The sequence below is a fragment of the Eumetopias jubatus genome, unplaced genomic scaffold (genome assembly GCF_037043125.1).
Source record: "Eumetopias jubatus isolate StellerSeaLion01/CBP00866 unplaced genomic scaffold, mEumJub1_p1.0 scaffold_7, whole genome shotgun sequence".
NCBI lineage: Eukaryota > Metazoa > Chordata > Mammalia > Carnivora > Otariidae > Eumetopias > Eumetopias jubatus.
In genome coordinates this window covers 102,320,572-102,344,513 of record NW_028274813.1, presented here as the reverse complement: position 1 = coordinate 102,344,513, position 23,942 = coordinate 102,320,572, and the positions used below count along the sequence as shown (strand labels likewise).

The 23,942-nt window shown below is 34.9% G+C and overlaps 1 protein-coding gene across 4 annotated transcripts in view; it reads left to right on the top strand.

The window, feature by feature from the left end:
• The window catches only part of VPS13C (vacuolar protein sorting 13 homolog C), a 182,107-nt gene that overhangs the window by 112,152 nt on the left and 46,013 nt on the right, over positions 1–23,942 (top strand). For all 4 annotated transcript variants that reach the window (XM_028099926.2, XM_028099927.2, XM_028099928.2 and 1 more), the window contains exons 44-58: positions 176–480; positions 1,435–1,582; positions 4,877–5,027; positions 7,291–7,400; positions 9,997–10,166; positions 11,675–11,922; positions 13,069–13,298; positions 15,019–15,111; positions 17,273–17,638; positions 18,071–18,157; positions 19,572–19,727; positions 19,901–20,165; positions 21,737–21,897; positions 22,869–22,990; positions 23,483–23,777. In XM_028099926.2, coding sequence (XP_027955727.1) covers positions 176–480; positions 1,435–1,582; positions 4,877–5,027; positions 7,291–7,400; positions 9,997–10,166; positions 11,675–11,922; positions 13,069–13,298; positions 15,019–15,111; positions 17,273–17,638; positions 18,071–18,157; positions 19,572–19,727; positions 19,901–20,165; positions 21,737–21,897; positions 22,869–22,990; positions 23,483–23,777 — 2,907 coding nt within the window. The remainder of the gene's footprint in view (positions 1–175; positions 481–1,434; positions 1,583–4,876; positions 5,028–7,290; positions 7,401–9,996; positions 10,167–11,674; positions 11,923–13,068; positions 13,299–15,018; positions 15,112–17,272; positions 17,639–18,070; positions 18,158–19,571; positions 19,728–19,900; positions 20,166–21,736; positions 21,898–22,868; positions 22,991–23,482; positions 23,778–23,942) is intronic.

The following is a 23,942-nucleotide window of genomic DNA, read 5'->3' as shown; positions in this document are numbered from 1 at the left end:
AGAGGTGACAGTTGTTATTATCTCAGAGTATGTCTTTCTAGACTTAACACTCTCCATATATACAATCATAAATAGCATCTCTTTTAACTCTTTTATTTAGTTTTTAAAGCAAATGCTTTTTAAAGTTAGTCCTGTTTTTTTTTTAGGAAATCTAAATATCAGTCTCTTCCAACAGAACTTCCTCAACAATTTCCAAACTGCCAAAGAAGCTTTGAGCTCAGCCACAGTCCAGGCTGCAGAAAGAGCTGCTTCCAGCATGAAAGACTTGGCTCAAAAGAGTTTCCGCCTTTTGATGGATATTAACTTGAAAGCACCAGTTATTATCATTCCTCAGTCTTCAGTATCGCCAAATGCTGTTGTAGCAGATCTGGGTTTAATCAGAGTTGAGAACAAATTTAGCTTAGTTCCTATGGAACATTATTCTCTTCCTCCAGTCATTGACAAGATGAACATTCAACTAACTCAGTTGAAGTTGTCCAGGTATAAATATATAATTCAGTTGTGTATTACTGCTAGAAGTAGAATTCTCATAAAATCTTTGCTAGGGATAAAATACTCTCGTGATTTGTGGTTCTCATTTCTTATTTTTTGTAATTACAAAACCATGACCATTGGTTTTTGGTCAGTGGTAATACTAGTGCACTTCATAGAATCTCTGTTTTGTCTTACTACATTTATAATGTGATTTTGTCCATTTTATAAAAATTTCCTATTAAAATTTACTCAATAGCACTTAATTTGGATTTATTTTTTTCACTTTGCATAATAGCTATTTTCTGTAGATGGGAAAAAACTTCTTAAAATGTAATAAAAGTTAAGATTTTTTTTCTCATTTCCAAACCTTGTCACATTTGGGAATTCTCAGTGTGTTATCTAAAGGATTATTGAATCCAAATGGGAAAGTGTTGGGTCTGTTGAATGACAAGAATACTCATTTTGTTGTACAAATGGTTGTTGGCAGTCATGCTCGAAATGACTGTTACCATATGTTTGTTTAACGTGTAGGTTTGGTGAGTTTTTCCCTTTGAGTTTGGAGAAGTACCTATAACACAAAACTAAGGATTAAGTAGACTTTCTTTGTCCTCCAAGTTTTGGAGGATGTTAACATTTGTTTGTATGACACTGCACTAGTTGCTAATATTTGAACAGTCTTTGTGAAAGTAGTAAATAGTGTAATAGTCATACTTTCTGTCCTTGAAATCAGCATGACATAGGTTTTGTTTTAGAAGCTCTTGATTTAATCTGATTTGGATTGATCCGTGAAAAGAAGCGTGTTTTATTTTTTTTATTTTTTTTAAGAAGCACGTTTATAAAGAATTAGGATAGTAGCCTTCAGTATCTAGGAAAACTGTGGAAACTGTTACACAGTATGATAGTCTTCATTTTAAGATGTAGATTTCAAAAATATAAAATAAATTCTTATTTATCTTTCAGAACTATTTTGCAGGCTGTCTTGCCACAACATGACATTGAAATTTTAAAACCAGTCAACATGCTTTTGTCCATACAGCGAAATTTAGCAGCAGCATGGTATGTGCAAATTCCAGGGATGGAGATAAAAGGAAAACTAAAACCTATGTTGGTAAGTGTATGTATACAGTGTATGAAAATTTCTAGGTAGGCTTTTATCATTGATTACAGTGCCATTCTAGCGTACATCAGAAATGATGAAGCAGGGGTGCCTGGGTGGTACACTTGGTTGGGCATCCAATCGTTGGTTTTGGCTCAGGTCGTGATCTCAGGGTTGTGAAATCGAGCCCTGCATTGGGCGCCACACTTGGTGCAGTTGTGGAATCTGCTTGACTTTCTCTCTGCCCCTCCTGCTTGTGCTCTGTCTCTCTCTCTCTCTTTCAAATAAATAAATAAATCTTAAAAAAAAAAGTGAGAAAGCATTAAAAAGTAATACTTTGTTAACTGAAAGTGAGGTCATCCTAATTCTCACACTTTTCTTTATTTCACTTTAGTCACATATCTGGTAAACCCAGCAAGAAGTCTGAGATGAAACCCATTGGAGTCTACTGAAAATATTATTAATAATTTTGGAAAGTTCTATTAAAGTTTTAGGCAGTTGAATGCTAAGACAGTATAAAGTAATATTTAGATACCACATTCAAAGCACCTTAGGAGTATTTTTTTTTAAAGATTTTTAATTTATTTGAGAGAGAGAGTACGCAAGTGGGGAGAGGGAGAGGGACAAGCAGACTCCACGCTGAGCATGGAGTCTGACTCGGGGCTCAATCCTGTGACCCTGAGGTCATGACCTAAGCCAAAATTGAGAGTCACTTAACTGACTGAGCCACCCAGGCACCCTGCCACCCCCCCTCTTTTAATTAGAAAAGTGGACATTTTAAATAGGTGAATATGTATATTTGGTAAGCATATAAATATAGAAATATTTATAATAGTGTAGTCAGCAGGTCATGTGTTGGCTCACAGGGAGAGATGATACTGGTCAAAGATGCTTATGGAAGTATAGGAATCCTGTGGTTCTTTTATACCTGTGTGTGAAACCCATGAAGCCAAACAGTAGGGGGTAGGGGAGGAGAGAAAGTGACTAAACAGAGTGTGTGAAAAACAAATAAAAATTTATTTTTAATACCTGTGATTACTTGAGAGTTAGTTCTTGATAAAACAGAAAGGGTCAAAGGAGTGGAGTTCTACTAGGGAAGAAGTTAAAACTGAAGTTTATTTTAGGGATCAAAGGTCCTGTGTGTGGTTATGAGTGGATGCAGTATATGGGACGAGTGTCTATTTAGGGTAGTCATAAAGACTTCTCTCTTTCAGAGTATGTGACTCTTCTTTTAACTTCTGCCTTGCTGTTAAGAGATTAGATTCCAGGGTTAATATTGGACCTTTTCCCCTTGCTTTCAAAGATTGTGTGGTTATAGGTTTGCTGAAAGCAAAAGTAAAACCTATATGTCTATCAGTAGAAGAATGTGGACCAAACGATGGTATATTCATACAGTGGGCATTATAAAGCAGATAACATGAGTGAGCTAAAACTATATGAAATGAAATGGGTATATCCTAAACATAAAAATGGAAAAAATTGAGTTGTAAAATGATAGTACAATTCTATATTATTTCAAATTTTACAACAGGCAAGACAATGGACAGTGCTATATATTGTTTACAGGGAATGCAATAGTGGTAAGTGTAAGAAAGCATTCATGGGAAGAATAATTCTCTAATTCAGCATAGTGTCTTTCTCTGAAGAGGAGAATGGAGGGGATGGGGTCTCAAAGAAGTAAACATGGGGCTTCTACAATATCTGTAATCGGGAAACAAGATCTGAAGGAAATATAGCGACTTGTAAGATTTGACAAAGCTAGATGATAGGTACACTGGGGAGGATTATTGTATTCTCTCTGCTTTCCTTTATGCTGGAAGTATTTCAAAAGAAACAAGAAAAACAGTAACAAATCCATCAGTTTAACATCAAAGTGTGATCATCAGTTTAACTAAAAGGACCCCTGTTAAATCAAGAATGTATCCGTAGTGGGTATAGTTTCCACTGCCTAATGTGTCAGCAATCCAGGCCTCTCAGAACACCCCCTCATTGGTATGAGTCTGTGTACTTTTCCTGGGTCTGGAGTGCAGCTAAGAAAGGATATCAGGTAGGTAACATCAGTAAGTTGTTTTGGGTAGGTCAGCTTGACAGTTCTTAAACAACTGTGGGGCCATCTCTCAAATTGTCCTTCAGACTTATTGAAGGGTGAATTGAAGTACATGATACAGGTGCTCTTTTCAACCACAGGAAACCAGAGGAGGTGGTGAAGTTAGCTCCTTTTCAGGCCGTTGTAATATCTTGGTTGGTATCACACTCAGGAATGAATATACAAGGAATTTCTGGGGAGTTAAATTGACATCTGTTCTCCTAGGACTGGGGCTTGGGGCAAACAAGAAATCCTTGGTCATTATCTCATGCTAAAATATCTCCCCATTTTCATTTAGGCTGGGAATCAGGCAGCTCAATAGGGGCCTACTTTGGGTAACAATGCAGGGCTTGCTTGATCTCAGGACTCTGAGAGCACAACCTGAGCTGAAATCAAGCGTTGAATGCTCAACCAACTGAGCCACCCAGGTGCCCCATATTTCTCTTAAAGATTGAGAAACCTGAGTTAAGGAGGCTAAGAAACTTGGCAAACAGCATAGCCTGAAAGTGGTACAGTTGATACAGAGCTCCCTGATTCAAAAGCTCTTGATCTTCCTCCCTCCCTCCCTCTCTTTCTTCCATCCTTCCTATCTTTCTCTCTTTTCTTTTTTCTTGTCACATATCCCCTTTCATAAAGGTAGGAGATGAATAAGATATTCCTTTCCTGCTCTGCGCTTTGGTTTTTAAAATTTCTTGTTAGATGCATTAGTTATTGTTCTAAGTGACATTATTCTTGATAGGTATGTCCAGATGCATATGTACAGGGAATAAGAGCTACATTGAAGGAGAGAATCTTTTTACTTCTTGGTGGGGGTTAGAAACTGAACAGCGCTCCTCATGTACTGGGTTTGGATGGAAGTGAAGTGGAGCTGGTTCTGGGCCAGAAGAGAGAGAGGCAGAGCAGAGATGAGGAGACAGAGGGGAGAGAAGCACAGGTCCAGGAACATACAAGAAAGATAGGAACAGACAAGGCAAGAAGAGTGATGGATGCAGGGGCTTGGGCGTGGGTGCAGGCAGAAGGGTGTCTGCACACACGAGGAGTGTCCCATACTATACAAGATGAAATACCTCTCTCCTGTATTTACTGCCCCAACTCTTTTTTGTTGTTGTTGTTGTTGTTCAGATGGACATTGAATTTGAGGAACTGTAAATTAAGACATGGATATGATATTCTGCGTTTTTATTCCTTTATATTAACAACAACTTATTGTTGCTTTCTAGGTTGCTCTCAGTGAAGACGACTTAACAGTTTTAATGAAAATTTTGCTGGAAAATCTCGGAGAAGCTTCTTCACAGCCAAGCCCTACACAGTCTACCCAGGAGGCTGTAAGAGTAAGAAAAGATGTTCTGGGTGGGCCGGACCACCTCAAAGGTACACATTGATGAAGGTTTTTGCTTTGATCATGGAGAAAAATTAGTGTTAACGCTGTATTTATGTTTAGTGGTCTTTTTAGTTGTCCAGCCTAATGTGGTATGAACTGATTCAATATTGTAGTATTTACTGTGGAAAATTGACTGGTACAGGGTCTGGGGCTGCCTTGGAGCTCCCAAGGAAAGGAGGTATGCTCATTGTCTTCTATAAGGGGAGAGGCCATCTCTTGTCTGCAGGATACATGTTTGCCCTTTACTTGTAAAATGTGAATTTGCTGAATTCAAGAGCCACCGAGGTGGTAGACCTTGCAAGAGAGCAAATTAGGCACGCAGTGAAATAAGGTCCCAAAATAATAGAGAGAAAAGGGTCTTGGTATCCTACTCAGATGACTGGCCCATAACAAAGCTGTATAAAAACAGCTTTACTTATCTGGTTTTATTAGTGAATGATGTAGTCATATACATAAGAGAATTTTCCAGATTATTAGAATGGAATCTTTTGAAAGCACTGAGCCTTTTAAATTCAGTCATTTTAAAAAAGATAATTTTTAGATGAACCATGAGAGACGATGGACTCTGAAAAACAAACTGCGGGTTCTAGAGGGGAGGGGGGTGGGGGATGGGTAAGCCTGGTGATGGGTATTAAAGAGGGCATGTTCTGCGTGGAGCACTGGGTGTTATGCACAAACAATGAATCATGGAACACTACATCAAAAACTAATGATGTAATGTATGGTGATTAACATAACAATAAAAAATTTTAAAGAAAATAACTTATAAAAGTGTCCTTCTTGCTCAGTTATATAAAATATACTTTTACTCTTTTTTCATCATTTAAAGTCATTGACGTGAACATCATGTTTTATTAGACTTGTAAATATTAGATTAAAATTTACATGGCTGAAAAGATTTGAAGTACCCCTTGTCCTTCTAATAAATGTCCCCAGACTGCTCTGCTTTTATAATGCTCAGATTATCAGCTATTACTTCAGAAAGTAATAGAGATAAAACTGCCAGTTAATAATACCATTAATATTGCTTCTCCTATAGTTGGGCCCAGTGTGTTTTGAAGTATCACAACATAAATTACTAGAGCAGTGTGCACAAAAGTTTTTTGTTTTAGGTGGATAGTAATGAGTGCTACATGAGCTTGGTGAGGCCAGCATCCCTCCCCAGCCTGGGTTTATGCTACGGTACGGATAAATGCTAGATAAGCAGGCTCTTGCTATGGTTAGGCAGGAACTATGTACAGATGAATAAAAATAGCAGGCTGGCTTTATGTGATTAATGATCTCATTATGTTCAGCTGTGGTCAATTTGTGTTTCTGGTTCTGGCTATATGGTTAATGTGGTCCGTGGGAGAACTTGTGAATTCAGATGAAAGCAGGTGACAGTGAAGATTGGAATATGAATTACTTTCAGGAAAAGTGAAGGAAAAAAATCCTAGTGTTTCCCAACTTGGAGAAGCCTTTATGTGGTTAAAGTTAGGCAATGTTTGCTCTTCCAGTATCTTGTTGAGAGCACTTCCCTGTAAATGATCAAAGAATAGAATCAATCTCCAAAAGAGATGATAAATTGACTTTGTAAGAGTGATTGAAAAGCAATATCTATTCTTAATCATACCGTCTAAAAAGTTTTTTTAATAATGAGGGAATGGACAAAATTACTTCTTGAAATCTCTTTTACTTCAGAATTCCAAAGGCTCCCTGCCCCATATTGTATTTGACCTCTGTTTGACTCTGCTATGAATTATATTCTCTTCTTGTCAAGGGTAATGAGTTGGGTGGTGTAGGTAATGAAAGATAGTGAGAATTGCACTGTGCTGGCAGAGGACCTCTTACTATCTAGTTGTCTGTTCAAGGACAAAGTATTTTATTTTTCTGTGCCTCCAGTTTCATAATCTCTTGACATTGGCTTATAACCATTTAAGTTAAATGCTTTGATAATTGTAAACTACTCTTGATGAGCAGTCTCACTCTGGGGGGGCTTTTAAAAAAAAAAGTTGTCTTTATACTCTACAAGACCCCCTCTTTTTGTTGCTTTTTAAAAAATGTAGATGGCCTGCCCCTGTCATTTTGCCCTGTACTAAACATATAGAATAAATCATTGCCATTTTAATTAATTGTCTTATAATATGGTTTAAAGAATCTTAGAAAGTATGATACATATTTAGAATAAGTTATTATCTTAGCTTTTTAAATAAGTATAAAATAATATACCTACTTAAAGCTTTTTAATTTTCATACTTATGTTTGATCCGTCAGAACAAGATTTGCCAGACTCAAAACTTTCTATGGACCAAAGTGTCGCTCTTCAATTTGACTTTCACTTTGAATCTCTTTCCATTGTCCTTTATAACAATGATACCAACCAGGTATGTAGTAAATGTCTTTATTTAGAAAAAATCTTTAGCTCTTGATATTTACTTTTAGAATATTGGCATTTTTTGATTTGACTAGTTAAAAAATTAATGTGTCTCTTAAATTCTATTTGGCCTACAGAATATACATTGGTCTTGCTCTTTCTTCACTTTGTTAGTATTTCTAATCTTATTCAGCTAAGGAAAAGTTTTCACTTCTTTCCAAGTAACATCAGCTCTGAAACCACTTAGATTCATCTCTAGTAGAGGAATTTTATATGTGAATAATTAATTATATGTGTAATTTTATTACATAGCTGTATATGGATACATATATAACTATTTAAGGAGAATAATTTAGTAGTAGCTTTAGAACATTAAAAGATTCTTTTAAAATTAATGATTATCCAGGATATATAAGCATTAATTATGTTTCTTTTTTTTGCATTATGTTTCTGTTGAATAAATATATGTAATAGATATGTATGAAAGATACTTATTAGTGGATTGAAGAACCAAGATCTAGTGCCATGATTTGAAGTAATTAATGTACCAGTGGTATTTTAGAAAGTTATTTTTTGTTATGTAGATAGTATCTTCAATAAATATTTTTATTAGATCAGTTGTCATAATACTCATAATAAATACATCATATGATAATAACCATAATCTGCATTGATTATATCTGTTGTTAATGTTTATGTTATCTTATGTTTTATATTGTTTTCTCAGTTACACAATATTCATATATTATTAATGTTGAGCCTTGAGCTAGTATCTGCCATTTATGCAATGAAGTACTTTCATTTCTAATGTTTAATGTTAATGAAAAGAACAGAAAATGACCTATTGGAAAATGAACAGTTAAATGTATTCTTCATTTCACTTAAGGTATCATCATTCTACTGGTTTCCCAGCCTTAGAATGTTGGTATCTTTTTTACTTCTTTCTTTGTTGACCTTTATTCATTAGACACTGAGTATTGTCATTTTTTTCTTTGTTCTTTCCTGTCACTTCTCACTACTACTTTATTGGAAACTTCTTCATTCACCCTACTGCAATGGCTTCCTTGTTTGTTGCTCTTTTTCCTTTCATCCACACTAGACAGTGGCACAAGTTCAGTTTCCTAAATGAATCTCATGTAGCCATTTCAACTTCCCATTCCACTAAAAACCACTCAGTATTATGTTACCTGAATTTTACCTTATTAAAAAGATTCAGTGGCTCCAAGTTGTTTACATCAGTAACTATACTGTGATCAGCAGATGTGTCACAGGTCATTTCTATTAATAATTACAGATCAAAAGTTTGTGAATTATTTACATTTTTAAAACTTACATTCCAAATTTGCCAATAATGTCGGTAATGCCTGACCCCATATGCATGCAATGTACTGTCTGCATGTGTTGTGACAGATGCAGAGTTAGAACCAGTGTGCCAGGAATGGCACTCAGCGTGCCCTTTATATCAATGCCATCGTCTATAGTGAGCAATATACCTGAGGTGGTTTACTTCCCTGAAGAGAATTTTGTTGGGTGGTTTGTTGTTGTTGTTTTCTTTTTGGGGGGGGCAGTTGTTTTTTTAGTCTGGGCATACAGACTTTATGTACAGAATTTGGAGCTATGTGTTATGATTAAATAAAGATTGAGTTCCTTTTTCCTGTAAATGAAAGTTTAAATCTTTAGTTGGAGATTTGAGACCTCGGTTAGGCCCCTGTATTTCCAGCCCTCATTCCCTACCATTCTTTTTTTTTTAAGTTTTTATTTAAATTCTAGTTAGTTAACATATGGTGTAATATTGGTTTCAGGAGTAGAATTTAGTGATTCATAACTTACATATCCTACCATTCTTTAATTGGAATATTCAAGCCTAAGCAGCTTGTACCTTGTGCCCTTGGAGCATCTCTGAACTATTTACTCATGTTTTTTTCCCCCATCTAGAATATCTTCTACTTCCTCTTAGCCCGTATAATCTCACCCAGTCTCTGAGGCTCAATTCACTTCTCACTTTCATAAATTTTTCTCAGCCCACAGTGATCTCTTTGACCCTCTGAGCTTTTGCTGTTTGTGTTCTTTACCTAATCACTTAATATTCTTTGTGGAATATGGGAGGATTAAATGTGAATAAATAAATGACTACATGTCAGTCTTTGATCAGTTACAACTTCTGGCATCTCCTTGTGATGGTTCTTGTAATGTATTTCTATTTTCTATATTTGTTAGGTTGTAAGCTCACTGAGATCACCTACTATGTCTTGTTCTTTCTCATAAACACATAGTTCCTATCACAGTGTTTTTTTTACAGAAGAGCTCTTTAAATATTTATTAGACTGATTAATAAAAATATTTCCTGATTATTTTTATTTCCATTAAACTGCGATGTAAATGTTTATATATTAACCATTGTTGAATATCAGCATGCACATGTGTATTTTTTTGTATATACCTATACACTCACAAACATACATATTATTGTTTTATTCCTGTGTTTTAACACCCATGTTTTTAAATTTTATTGATTTGCCTTTTGTCTCTGAGTTAAGAAATGTGTTTAAAAGTAGTTGCCTACTATTTAAAGATAATTGATTCTTTTGCTTGAAAACATGCCACAGGAATCCAAACTTTCATTTCACAATGACAGTTTCCGGCTTGGTGAACTCAGACTACATCTTATGGCCTCTGTAGGGAAGATGTTTAAGGATGGCTCAATGAATGTCAGCCTTAAACTTAAGACATGCACTCTTGATGATCTCAGAGAAGGCATTGAGAGAGCAACATCAAGGTTTGTCATCTCTGAACTTGCTGTACATTATGTAAGGTTGACATTATACCTTGCATTGCTGCCAGGCATTGATTGCTAGGCTTGGGATTATCAAAAGAGGTCTTTGGTCGTACTTCAGTTTGAAGTGCATCAAGAAGTAGTGCTAATATTAGATTCAATTGCTTTGAAGTTTGATTTAAAGGGACATTTAATAATAAAATGGAGTACCATCTTAAAAGCGGAAACTAAGAGAATGTTAGGATTTTAACAATGAAATCCACATGGGGTGGTTTGTTGGTAATATTTTTCTAAATTGTCTCCAGTAGGCAGGATTTTTTTTTTTAATGTCTGAAAGTTTTAAATTTTTGTCTTATTTATTTTGTCTTTATACATATATTTTTAAAAGATTTATTTATTTGAGAGAGAGAGCACAAGTGGGGTAAGGAGCAGGAGAAGCAGACTCAAGTGGGGTGAGGTGTAGAGAGAGAGAGGGAGAAGTAGACTCTCCGCTGAGCAGGGAGCCTGATATGGGGCTCGATCCCGGGTCTCCAGGATCATGACCTGAGCTGAAGGCAGACACTTAACTGACTGAGCCTTCCGGGTGCCCCAATTTTGTCTATATATTTTAAAACAGTGTTCTGAAATTTCTTTCAAAGTTTTACTAGAAATGGAATCCCTAGCATTTTCACCTTATCAACCCAGTTTTATAAGTTTTATAAGTTAAAACATTAACTTATATCAGCCTTCAATAAAGTGGGAAATAATGTAAATTTAATAGTCAAATTATATTTTTATTCTTCCATCAAATAATGAGACATATTATTTTTGTGCTTGATGTTCTTTGGAGAAAAACTATGCTGCTCCCTAAACTGGGACTCCACTGAATACATACTGGATACTTCTGAGCCGTTTGTTTTTCCTAGAGATGAATAAATGAGGAAAGAGTGCTAGCATGCAACCAGCTTTTCTAGTTTGCAAATTTCGTGTTTGGGGTGGCTGTCCACTGTTGCGTAGGCAAGAATGATAAAGGCCCTCCTCTGTTTGGTAACCTGCTTGTCCCAGCACATGTGAGAATGTGTGGGAACAGTCATTGCAGACCCTTGATAAACACTGGCTGATATGAATTGGATTGAATACTTTTGGACTCAAATTATAGAGGATGTTTGGAGATAAATTCGTTCAGGGAGGTTTTATTTTGTAAAATAATATAAAGAGGTTGTCTTTTAAGTTTTGTGGGACCACATTAATGTGTTTTGTTAATTGCTGAAATCCCTTTCAGTAGTCATTCATTTATTTTTCTGCTATTGCATTATAATTATAAAATATTCTGTAATTACTTAATAAAATGAATCATAGGAGACTACGCCTTGGTTGCTTATTAGCTAATTAGACTCTGGTTAACACTGATCTGTTTTCTATTCAGATTAAAAACTCGAAGGTGAAAGAAAGATTATTAAGATGTTTAGGAAATTTTTCATCTTTTAAATTATTTTTGCAGAAATAAAATAATGAATGTATATATTTTTTAGAATGATTGATAAAAAGAATGACCAAGATGACAACAGTTCTATGATTGATATAAGTTACAAACAAAGTAAAACTGGAAGTCACATTGATGCTGTTCTTGACAAGCTATACGTATGTGCCAGTGTGGAGTTTTTGATGACTGTGGCAGATTTCTTTATCAAAGCTGTGTCTCAGAATCCAGAAAATATGGCAAAAGAAGCACAGATTCCACTACGGCAGACAGCCACAGCAAAAATCAAGATGGAGAAAGGTTAGCAGAATTTATCTGTTGTAGATGACAACTTGTTAACAAAGATTACAGACAAGAAAAAAGATGAATGGACAATTTAAGAAAGTAAAATTGCTCTTTCCAATTTAAATATATTCTGTGGAAAAACTTTAGTAAGCATAAATTTTTCAGAGAGGTAGAGTAGAAATATTTATTGGATTAGTGGCTAGGAAACATCTGCTCTGGTTCCAACTCTGCCATTAACATTTCCTTACTTATCCAAAAATTGAGGGCGTTAATCTGGGTCTTTGGTTGGCAGCCTGTTTTATAGAAGGGCAATCTTTTATTTAAAGAAAATATATGGAAGAATTATAGCACATTGAAGAACAATTGAACAAATAGAGGCAGAGGGTGGGCGTATTGGAGCACCCAGCATGATGCCCCTGGACATCACTATAAACACCTTAAACTCAGTGGAGTGTTTGTGGATGTCTGGTCTTGATGTACATTGAAGTCACTTCCCTGTTCAATAAATTGTTTATTCCAGCATTACCAAGTAGACCAAGTGATTTTCTTTGTTAAATTATGACTCTCTAAGGTGAGGCATTTATCTTTCTAATGTATAACTCAGCAAGACTGGAAAATGCCATTTATTGGCAAGATCAGAATTTGATTTTTCCATTGATCTTTCCTAAACAGTCATCACATATGATATCTCTATATTCATACACATATTTAATGTATTTATACTATAGATTGTAGGACACTGTGTACTTTATGGTAAAGTCAAAGCGAACTTTGATATAAAGAGTCTCTTACCCTCTTCCTGATATTGCCCTCTCCTGTTTTTCCGTCCTTGTCCCTGCAACATAGCGTAATACACGCTCATGTACATAATGTACACACCTTAATTCTGACAAAAATAACTTCAAAACAGGATTATTCTTGCTAGGTCAAAGTGGAAATGATCTTCTTATGACAGAAATCAGATTGCATTATCCCACACAATCAGCATTTGTTAATAATCATTTATCATTGGTATTAATCAAATATTAATAGTGTTAATTCTACCATATTTATTATGGCAAGATATTAGAAACAGCTTAGTGACTTATAGACAACATATACTCAAGGAACAAGAGATATTTTACTACAACTTTTTTTGGTTCCTATTTTTTTTTTCTTCAGATGACTCTGTAAGACCAAACATGACTTTAAAGGCCAAGATCACAGATCCAGAAGTGGTATTTGTTGCCAGTCTGACGAAGGCTGATGCTCCTGCTCTGACAGCCTCATTCCAGTGTAACCTGTCTTTGTCAACATCCAAACTTGAACAGATGATGGAAGCTTCTGTGAGAGATCTTAAAGTCCTTGCTTGCCCTTTTCTCAGAGAAAAAAGAGGAAGAAACATTACCACAGTAAGAATTAGTTTATTCTAAGCTTGGATTGAGAATGGCAGAAATGGTGGATTCATAGAATCTGAGAACGTGAGAGCTCTATAAGACTTCAGAGATTATTTACTACAAACCTGAGGTTTTACAGATAAGGATGTTGAGTTCCAAAGATGTTAAATGATTCAGCCATAGCTGCTAGTGACAGAACTGGGAACTACCTTTAGACTCATTTTCTTTTCATTGTGCCATCTTTTGTTGAGCAGTATTTGAATTTTAGTACAAATCAACATTCCTTTTCAGCTGTTTCTGTTGTTTACCACAGTATACCCAGTGAATGACTGAATGAATGCATGAACGATTATTAAAATCTTTAAGCTTAGAATGAAAAAAATTCAGTTGGAGTCATGAGACCAAAAGAGATAGTGTTTTGCTGTTTTAAAAGTTAACTTCAAAAAATAAAACAAAATAAAATAAAAGTTAACTTCAATTATGTGTTCGCATTATTGTTGAAAAATATGATTTTAATTAACTTAATTGCCATACCAATAATTTTTAAATGTTAAATTGAGGATTTAACATTAAAGAGGATCGTTATACGACTCATTTGCAGTGTTATTTTCTTTTTTTTAAGATTATTTATTTATTTATTCAACAGAGAGCGACACAGCGAGAGAGGGAAAACAAGCAGGGGGAGTGGGAGAGGGAGAAGCAGGCTTCCCATGAAGCAGGGAGCCCGATGCGGGGCTTGATCCCAGGACCCTGGGATCATGACCTGAGCCGAAGGTAGACACTTAACGACTGAGCCACCCAGGCACCCCTACAGTATTATTTGAATTAAAATCTGTGGGCAAAATGGCTTACAGAAAGAAATACAATGCTAGGCTTAGTCAGTACTTTATCATGAAGCATTCTTAGCAGGATCATCTTTTGGCCTGTCACAGAAAGCTTGTATTAATCACTCCATTAAAAGCTCATCCTAATTTTTTTTAAATGAAGTTATGCAACACTAATTCCCTCATTCAATTCAGGTGCAAGGTTAGTTTATTTCCTTGATGATATATGTATGTAAATATAAGCTTCATAGTTTTAATACATAGTTGGATTTGAAGATTTCAAATTTGTTCTTATGAGGACCTTAGCTGATATTCAAGACTGACCTCTTGTTGATCATATGGAAACTGTTCATTACCTATCTTACCACAGTCTTTTTTTAAGGTGTTAACAGGACTCCTTGTTTAAAATAAGTTTCAGGTGATTTGGTAGTCATAAAAATTACAATGAAATAATAGTTTAATTTCCTCATATACTTCTTTGTGAGTATAATACTTTAACATAGTCTTTACCTCATTTTTACAGATACTTTAAATGCATGTTTTACAGAGGGCATCATTAAAAGGTATTTTAGTGAAAGGAAACATTTTAAACTTCTATTAGTAAGTGTGCATCATTACTTAAGAATTTTGACATAGAGGAATTGATCAGAACTGCTTAAAGTCCTTTTACAATATTAACAGATTTGTCATATTCAGAAGAGCCCTCACAAGAAATTCTCAGCTAGCTTAGTTTACCTTTTGCTTTTAGTAGTAGGCTATAGTTAAAGATCTCCAGTTAAGTAAGACATATTCTTGGGTGCATTTTATGTGTGTGTGTGTGTGTGTGTGTGTGTGTGTGTGTGTGTGTGTGTGTGTGTATAGAAAACAGATCTATTACTAAGGAAATGTGAATTTCATTTGTTTGTTTCTAGGTCTTACAGCCCTGTTCTTTATTTATGGAAAAATGTATGTGGGCCTCAGGAAAACAAAATATAAGTATTATGGTTGAAGAATTTATAATTAAGGTTAGTGCCTATCATGTTATTTGGGTAAAAATTCTTATTTTTCTAACAGTATCTTTTGATCTCTCTTGTAACTACAGCATTATGCTAGTCACCTCACATACTCAAACAGTAAATACCACTGACATTAATATGCATTTTTCTTTAAAGCAAATGTTTATTTCTTTTTTAAAAGAGTACTTTTAAATATCTACAAGTGATCAGTATAGTTTTTGTCTATTATATTTGCATGTATGTGTGTTGAGGAGATTGGGGGACAACAGAGATAGGGTGGGAAGAGAAGGGGAAGGAGGGATGGAAAAATGAAGTTGCTATTATTTGTCATAAGTCATTTTTAGGCTTTTATTTGAGATATAATTTGAATTTAATAATTATATAATTAAATGTTTTATTTGTCTTATATTTATGACAGATGAATGCTAGAAGTAAGTTATTAGGATTTGCTTTTTTAAAATCTCTTACATTTGAAGTATTGAAAAAAAAATCTCTCTTCCCCAGTGGCATTTGTATTGTTTAAATATGACCTCATGATTGGTTAGAAATGGAAGATTTAGAATACTTTCCAAAATCTATTTCTCTCTCTGTCCAAAGGACACAAAATTGAGGTTCTGATAGTAGCTTTACTATAAAATAGCCAATAGTGATTAAACCAAGGCTCAAACTAATGTCATTTGAGTTACCATAAAAATAACAATGTAGTTTTTTCTCAATATTTTAAGGTACTAGGTAGTTTTAGATTGTATTTTGTTAACAGATTTACTTTTTTAAAAACTTAAAGTATGGGAGGATTGTCTTTCTTTGCATATCAGTTTATTTGTTTATTCAGCCAACATTTTTTGAGCTCTTACTATGAATGAAAAATGTCCTGTTCAAGGCACTGGGGATACATAGTCCCTACCTTCAAAAAACTTAAGGACATATTAGTACATCAGTGAGTCCAGCTTTCAGAGGTAGAGGCATGCACAATATGCTGTTGGGAGCACAGACAGGGGGCCTCTAACTCAGACCAGGATATCAAGGGTAAGCTGCCTTGAAGTGGTGCTACTTGAACTAAGTTTTGAAAATCTGATGAAGGTTAGATGGAGAGGGAGGATGAGGATTATCAAGACAGTACCGACAATATGCACAAAAGCAGAGGTATAAAAAAACCCTTGACAGGCTGAGAGGGGTGATCCCACATGGCTGGAGAGAAAGGTGTGGTGGAGTTGTAAGATTGAGAGCACTAATTATAGGTGACATTAATAAGGCAAGAACAAAAAGTGACTTAGTTGACAGGTAAGTTTGGGAAGAGGTACATACCAGATCCTTCTTTTGTTGTGTAATCGTATCTTTTTAGCATATTAAACAAGTAGAGGTTGTGAGAACTGAACAATATAGGAATCCACTTATTTAACCCAGTATTGCTCAAACTTTGGGAAACCCTTGCTAGCTAATTGATTAGGCATCAGATCACAAAGGCCTTTGTGTCCTAAGCTAAAGAGAAGTTTGAACTTTATCCTTAAAGTTAGGGGAAGTTGAAGATTTTAGGCATAGGAATGGCATGCCCAAGTTTGGGTTTTAGAAAAATAATGCTGGTGGAAGTGTGGAGGGTGGGCCCTGAGGGTGCTGACTGGACCTACAGGGCATCATCAGTGTAGAACTAAGGCACAGTGATAGGAATGAGGAGGTGAGCAGAGGTACTCTACACGAAGGGGAAGAGGTAGAATTTGCAGATCTTGGGCTAAGTGGTAGGGGTCTGTGGTGATTCGTAGGCTTTTTGTTTCAGTAAGACAAATGAAAACCATGCATGTGTATACCTGGATGAGGACCATACACTTTGGCTTAGTTAATGCAGCAGTTTGAAAAATGAAAAATTCAGTTATACTTCTACATTTTTCTGTTTGCCTAACACTATTTTACTCTCAGTTGATCAATTTAACTTCAGGTTTTGACAGTTGACATATAATGTTAATTACTTAATTCCAGAATAGCCTGGGCAGAAATCATTGTTATGAGGTTAGTTGTCTTGACATATGATTTTGTGTATTCACTTTGGTTTTCCTTAGGTATGAATGTAATATATTTGATATTTGCCTATATTTAATTCATTTTTAAACTTTCGTGTTATGTGTTCTCATCTGGGAAATAATTTATTCTTAAAATTTTTCTGCTTTCTTTTTTAAAGATTTCGCCCATAATTCTCAATACTGTGATGACAATCATGGCTGCTATGTCTCCAAAGACAAAAGAAGATGAATCCAAAGATACATCTAAGGAAACAGAAAACCTTTGGGGTGTCAAACCTATTAGTGATTATAACTCTTGGTTTCTTGGTGTTGACATGGCAAGAGAAATAACAGAAAATTTCAAAGACTTTCAACATCCATCAGTAGAGGAAAATTGTGCTGTTGTTGTAGAGTCGGTTCAAGTTACCTTAGAATGTGGCCTCGGGCATCGAACTGTACCTTTATTACTGGCAGAGTCTAAGTTTTCAGGAAAAATTAAAAATTGGACTTCCCTAATGGCTGCTACTGCTGACATGACATTAGAGGTATGACCACAGCATTTAGTACTTCCAGAGCCAGCTTCTCAAAAGTACAATTGCAGAATTAAGATGTGAGCTTTTCTTGTTTGTGCATGGCCACAGCAAGTGTATATATATATATATATATATATATATATATATATATATGTATATATATGAATAGATAATACATTCTAACATTTAACTTGTTGATGTGTAGTATTATTTAGTTGATCATTATTTTTTAAAGATTTTTTTCTGTTAAACAATTTGTTTATGGCAGTAAAGTAAGAAAGAAAAGGAAAATGCACCCTCTTTAGAGATATTCTTTGTGTCTTTAGGCGTGGTAAAATGATGATTGACATATAACATTAATTACATAATATTTTTTCCTACTGGTTATAGAAATATGTGGTTAAAGTTGAAAGACTCTGTTATTATAATTCTGTGCCTTTCCAGGTTCACTATTACAATGAGACCCATGCTGTTTGGGAGCCACTGATTGAGAGAGTGGAGGGGAAGAGACAATGGAATTTAAGGCTTGATGTAAGGAAACCATAAAATATCTTTATGTTGAACTGCACTAAGGGCATTCACTTATATTTTTTAGTTCAGTGATTCTCAAGATGTGGTAGGATTCTGGAGTCCCTTTCAGGACGTTCACGGGATCAGAACTATTTTCATAATAATACTCAGACATTATATGTCATTTTTATTCTCATTCTCTCATGAGTATACAATGGAATTTTCCAGAGACTATGTTATATTGCAACAGAATGAATACTGAGGCAGAAATGAGAATCCACCTGTCTTCTCTTAAGGCAGGCACTAGAGAGATTTGTAAGTGCCCCTCTTTTTACTATTAAAGATAACTTTAATAGTTATCTTTCATTAAAAATATTAATTTTTATAATTTTATAATTAAAAATAATATTAAAATTGTTATTTTAATATATAACATAATATATAATATAATATTAAAATATTCAAAATATTCAACATTTATATTGAATATGAATAAATATTCAACATATAATTATTTTTAAATGAATAAAGTTTTCTCGGTTTTAGTTTCTAATAGAGTTCACATGATAGGTATAATCCATATAAATGAAGCTTTTTGAGATCCTCCTTGGTTTTAAGAGACCAAAAAATTTGAGAAAACTTGAATTCTAGTTCATGATTTTTTTGTGTTATCTCTTTATGGTATTTCTTGAGAGCACTTCAGAATCCTAGACACCAAAGCACATTTTTCTAGACTAAAAGGAACATGAGTTATATACCCTTAACAAATGATCACAACACAACTCTCTGAGGTAGCCTGACTGAAGTGTGAGGCACTGAAATCGACTCAGCAGATTCTTATTTTAAAGATGAGAAGTCAGTTAACCTGTGTCCCAGTTTCCTCTCAGTGAAGTAGTAATATTTCTGATGTACTTGTCTCTGGCCCAGATAGGCTAACAGGTAATTTTTTATAAGGTTTTTGAGCTCTATTAGAATGAAAACTATGATGGAATCTGATGGCTGGTTGAAAGCTCATCATATTATTTATAGGTGTTAACAGTAAAAAGTAGAAGTAATTCCGCATTACTTCAGTAAGGATCAGTTTAGATTTCAGGGTCGTTGTAGAGTCCTCATCAACACAGAAGGACTGACTAGTCAGGTGTCATTGGGTCAGTAGCTTGTTCTGGGGAATGCACAAGAGACAAATATCGTAGCTGACTTTGAGTGCTTTCGTGGCATAGTTCTAAACATTACCCCATTACTGACTATACTCTGAAAGAAAGATTGCTGATCTGTGCTAAATCTAAGTGAAGAACTGATTACTTTTGAAAATGAAACATTTGATGTGTTTTAATACAGAGAGACCAGTTTAGGAGAATTTAACTCTTTGAGAGTTTTTAAATTTTATTATTAACTGACTAATAACTTAAATGTGTTATGTTATTTATCATCATAGGTAAAGAAGAATCCAGTCCAGGATAGAAGTTTAATGCCAGGAGATGATTTTATTTTTCTTCCTGAGCCACAAACAGCAGTTTGTATTTCTTCAGGAGATACAATGAATATAACAATATCCAAAAGTTGCCTTAATGTTTTCAACAATTTAGCCAAAGTATGTTTGGTTTTTGCTTGGAATCTTTCAAATGGGATGTTAAATTGAAACATATATGGATTATTGATGTTTGTCATCAAAATTAATTTCTTAAAAATGTATAGTCTTGTTTAATTTTGGAAAAAAATTGCATTTTTGCAAAAATTTTATTGTGATGTTATGTTCCTTTTCAGGGTTTTTCAGAGGGCACTGCTTCTACTTTTGACTACTCTTTAAAAGATAGGGCTCCTTTTACAGTAAAAAATGCTGTAGGTGTTCCCATTAAGGTGCAGCCCAATCATAATCTTAGAGTAATAGGCTCCCTTGAGAAACGTGGTGTTTATGATGTTGATGCTGGTCAGAATTTGGAGTTGGAATATGCTAGCATGGAACCTTCACGTCAAGGAAAATTATCTATATTGAGCCGTCAAGAAAGCTCCTTCTTCACTCTAACCTTTGGTATGCTATATTTACTTTATTTTAAGGGCATATTTGGAATTGAGGTGTGGGGCTTATTTTTGATAAAATAAGAAGTTATTGCTGCAGATACCATGGGAAACAACATTTCTAAAGGCTTGAAACAAATAATTGATAAACTCTTGTCTCGTTTTCTTCCTCTAAACTTGAGAAAATTAAATTTGATTAAGAATTACCTTAGAGGGGCACCTGGGTGGCTCAGGCACTTAAGTGTCTGCCTTTGGGTCAGGTCATGATCCCGGGGTCCTGGGATGGAGCCCCGTGTCGGGCTCCCTGCTCAGCGGGGAGGCTGCTTCTCCCTCTCCCTGTGCCCCTCCGCCTTCGTGCTAGCTCTTGCTCTTGCTCATTCTCTCTGTCTCTCTCTCCCACTCACTCTCAAATAAATAAATAAAAATCTTTAAAAAGTTTCAAAAAATTAAAATAAAGAATTACCTTCGATCATGATCTTGGGGTTGTGGGATTGAGCCCTGCGTCCAGCTCAGCACTCGGCTCAGAGTCTGCTTGAGATGCTTTCTCTCCCTCTGCTCCTCCCCCCACTAATACACATCCAACTTGCTTTTGTAATAGTCTTCATTTTAAATGTCTGATTAAACACATGCATGTGCACATATGCTCTCTCTCTCTAAAATAAATCTTTAAAAAAAAGATTTACCTTAGAAAACTAGATTATTTCTGTGCCCTTAAATTATACAATTTGTAGTGTGCTTCAAAAAGAATGTGTGTTCAATGAGGAGAGGAAAATTAACTATATGCAGAAGTCCTAAAATATTGACAGTAATTATCAGCAATACAAAGAAAAGGTTGTTATTGCTATATAGTTGAAAGAATAAGGAACGGGTTGGATTTTGTTTGTTTTAATACATTTCTTAAAAGTTTTTATTTTAATTCTAATTAGTTAACATACAGGGTAATACTAGTTTCAGGTGTGCAGTATAGTGATTCAGCACTTCCATATACTGGTACTCATCACAACAAGTGCACTCCTTAATCCCCATCATCCGTTTCACCCATCCCCCCCCACTCCTCTCCCCACTGGTAACCATCAGTTTGTTCTCTAGGGTTAAGAACCTGTTTCTTTGTTTGTTTGTTTGTTTTTTAAAGATTTATTTATTTATTTTGAGAGAGAGAGTGTGTGTGGGGGGAGGGGCAGAGGGAGAGGGAATCCCCGCTGAAGATGGAGCCTGACGTAGGGCTTAATCCTAGGTCCCCAAGATCATGACCTGAGCTGAAATCAAGAGTCAGATGCTTAACTGACTGAGCCACCCAGGCGCCCCTGTTTCTTGGTTTTAATACAACTTAAAACCCCAAGAGAAATTGTTTTGGGTCAAAAAATTTTATAACTAGTTTCGTTTCTTTTTTTTTTTAATTTTAGTTTCTTTAGTTTCCTTTCTTTGTTAGTTCCTATGTCTTAAAAAAGCATTTTGTGTAGTCATCAGTTTTAGTCATAAAGAAGAATACCTTGTCATTATTTTAAGTTGCTGGGAAGTACTCTGTCTTAGAGAAATACAGGTAAATTAACATTTGGAATGCTTCTCACTTACGTTCTGCCTTAGTACCTCATGGGTATACAGAAGTTGCAAAAGTTCCTGTTGCCAGATCCGGAAGGCGATTGTATAATGTACGGAATCCCAATGCCAGTCGTTCTGACTCAGTCTTGGTACAAATTGATGCAACTGAAGGGAGTAAAGTAATTACCCTTCGCTCTCCTCTGCAGGTAATGCACTAAAGTGAATTGTGTCCCTTCAAGTAAAACAAGAAGTATTCAGTCATTTAGCTGAATATAGGAAAATGGTAAAACATTATGTCAATACTGATTATTCAGAAATAAATTATAGATTAAACTGGCTGCTATTTCCAATCCAACCTACTTTTGTAATAGTCTTCATTTTAAATGTCTGATTAAACAGTCTTGTTATTTGAAAGCCCATTTTTGTTGTCTAGGTTTAAAATTAATGAAACTTTTTGTCTATTTCTTTAAAGATTTAGAACTGGGAGTATTAATAATTATAGCTGGTTGTCAAATAGGATAACATTCCATTCTCTTTGTATATCACTTGGGACTGTATTTTTCGAGTATGTGTGAAGGAATATTGGAATGATCGCCACAGAAAAAAATTTTAATATCTTAATCTTTTCTACCTTTAAGCCTTTATCCATTTTTCTTCTCTGCATTATTACAGGTTTCATTATATGGTCATCAAAAGAACATTTCTTCCTACTTATAACATCAGATACAAAATGAAAGGATTTCCATTTTTGGCCGTTGTTATCTCTCAGTTTGCTCTTAGCTCTAACCTATATTGTAGTTAAGAAAAGAGAGTTGTAGTACTTTTCCTCATGTTTCCTTTGCTATTCTTTCCTGTTTTCACATGGTGCATTGACAAAAGTTTGTCATAGGGAAAGTATTATGGCTGAACTCTTCAAAATTGATGTATATTATACACTAACAAGGAACATAGAGAATAGAGCATGTGAATATCCTAGAAATTTTCAACTGCCCCTTAAACATCCAAGTTTCTCATATATAGCTTTTAAATATCCCAAAATGCTTCAATTATCCCTAAAAATATCTTCCAATACTGGGTTTGAAACTTTTTAGATCAAAAAGTCACTATGTGCAGCTCACACTTTTCTTTCAAGCATCTATATCTTTTTAAACAACTTGTATGTCTTTTTATCTAACAGATTAAAAACCATTTCTCTATTGCATTCATCATCTATAAATCTGTTAAGAATGTTAAGCTATTGGAGCGCATTGGAGTAGCCAGACCTGAAGAGGAGTTCCATGTTCCTTTAGATTCATATAGGTACATACTTCTTTGAATATACTAAGTTTTAAAAGGTTCACAATACATATTTTTAATTCTGTGAATTGGGATCTATATTCTAGAAAAACCTTCTATTTTCATTATCTAAAATATATAAAAGCCAGTTTTAAGACATATATAGAGAAATACATTTATTTAATCACTGAATTTACCAGATGAAAATTTCTTACTGTATATTCAATGTTTTAGAATTTTGTGAAATCTGTCTTTATTAGATTGCCTTTATATTTGAAATGACTATTTTTTCTGACTTGTCACTGTCTACGGATTTTTTTTTCCAGAAAGTTCGTCCATGGGTTAGCTATATGACTTGGGGCAAGTTTAACCTTTCGTAGCCTTGTTTCCCTCATCCGTAAAAATTGGAATAATAGTATTTACCTTGTAGTGTTACCAAGAAGATTTAATGATATTCTTTTTCTTAAGTTTTTGATAAAAACTTTTTTCCCCCACTCCGTTCTCTTTTTTCTCTAGATGTCAGTTGTTTATTCAGCCAGCCGGTATCTTAGAGAATCAGTACAAAGAATCCACCACTTATATTTCTTGGAAGGAAGAACTTCACAGGAGCAGGGAAGTCAGATGCATGCTGCAGTGTCCATCAGTAGAAGTCAACTTCTTACCTCTCATTGTCAGTACAGTTGCTCTGCCTGATGAATTAAGCTATATATGTACCCATGAGGAAGACTGGGATCCGGCTTACATTATTCATCTTTATCCTACCCTCACTTTGCGGAACCTTCTCCCATATTCTCTAAGATACTTACTCGAAGTATGTCTCTTGTATTTTGTTTGACCTTTATTATTGCAGAGTGAATTCTGTTTTGTTTTGTTTTTTTACTGTGCTTTTAGTTGAGGTCAGTATTTTCCATAGCATACTTTAATATTAATAACAGGAAAAACTGATACAGCATTTAGTATATGACAATCACTGTGC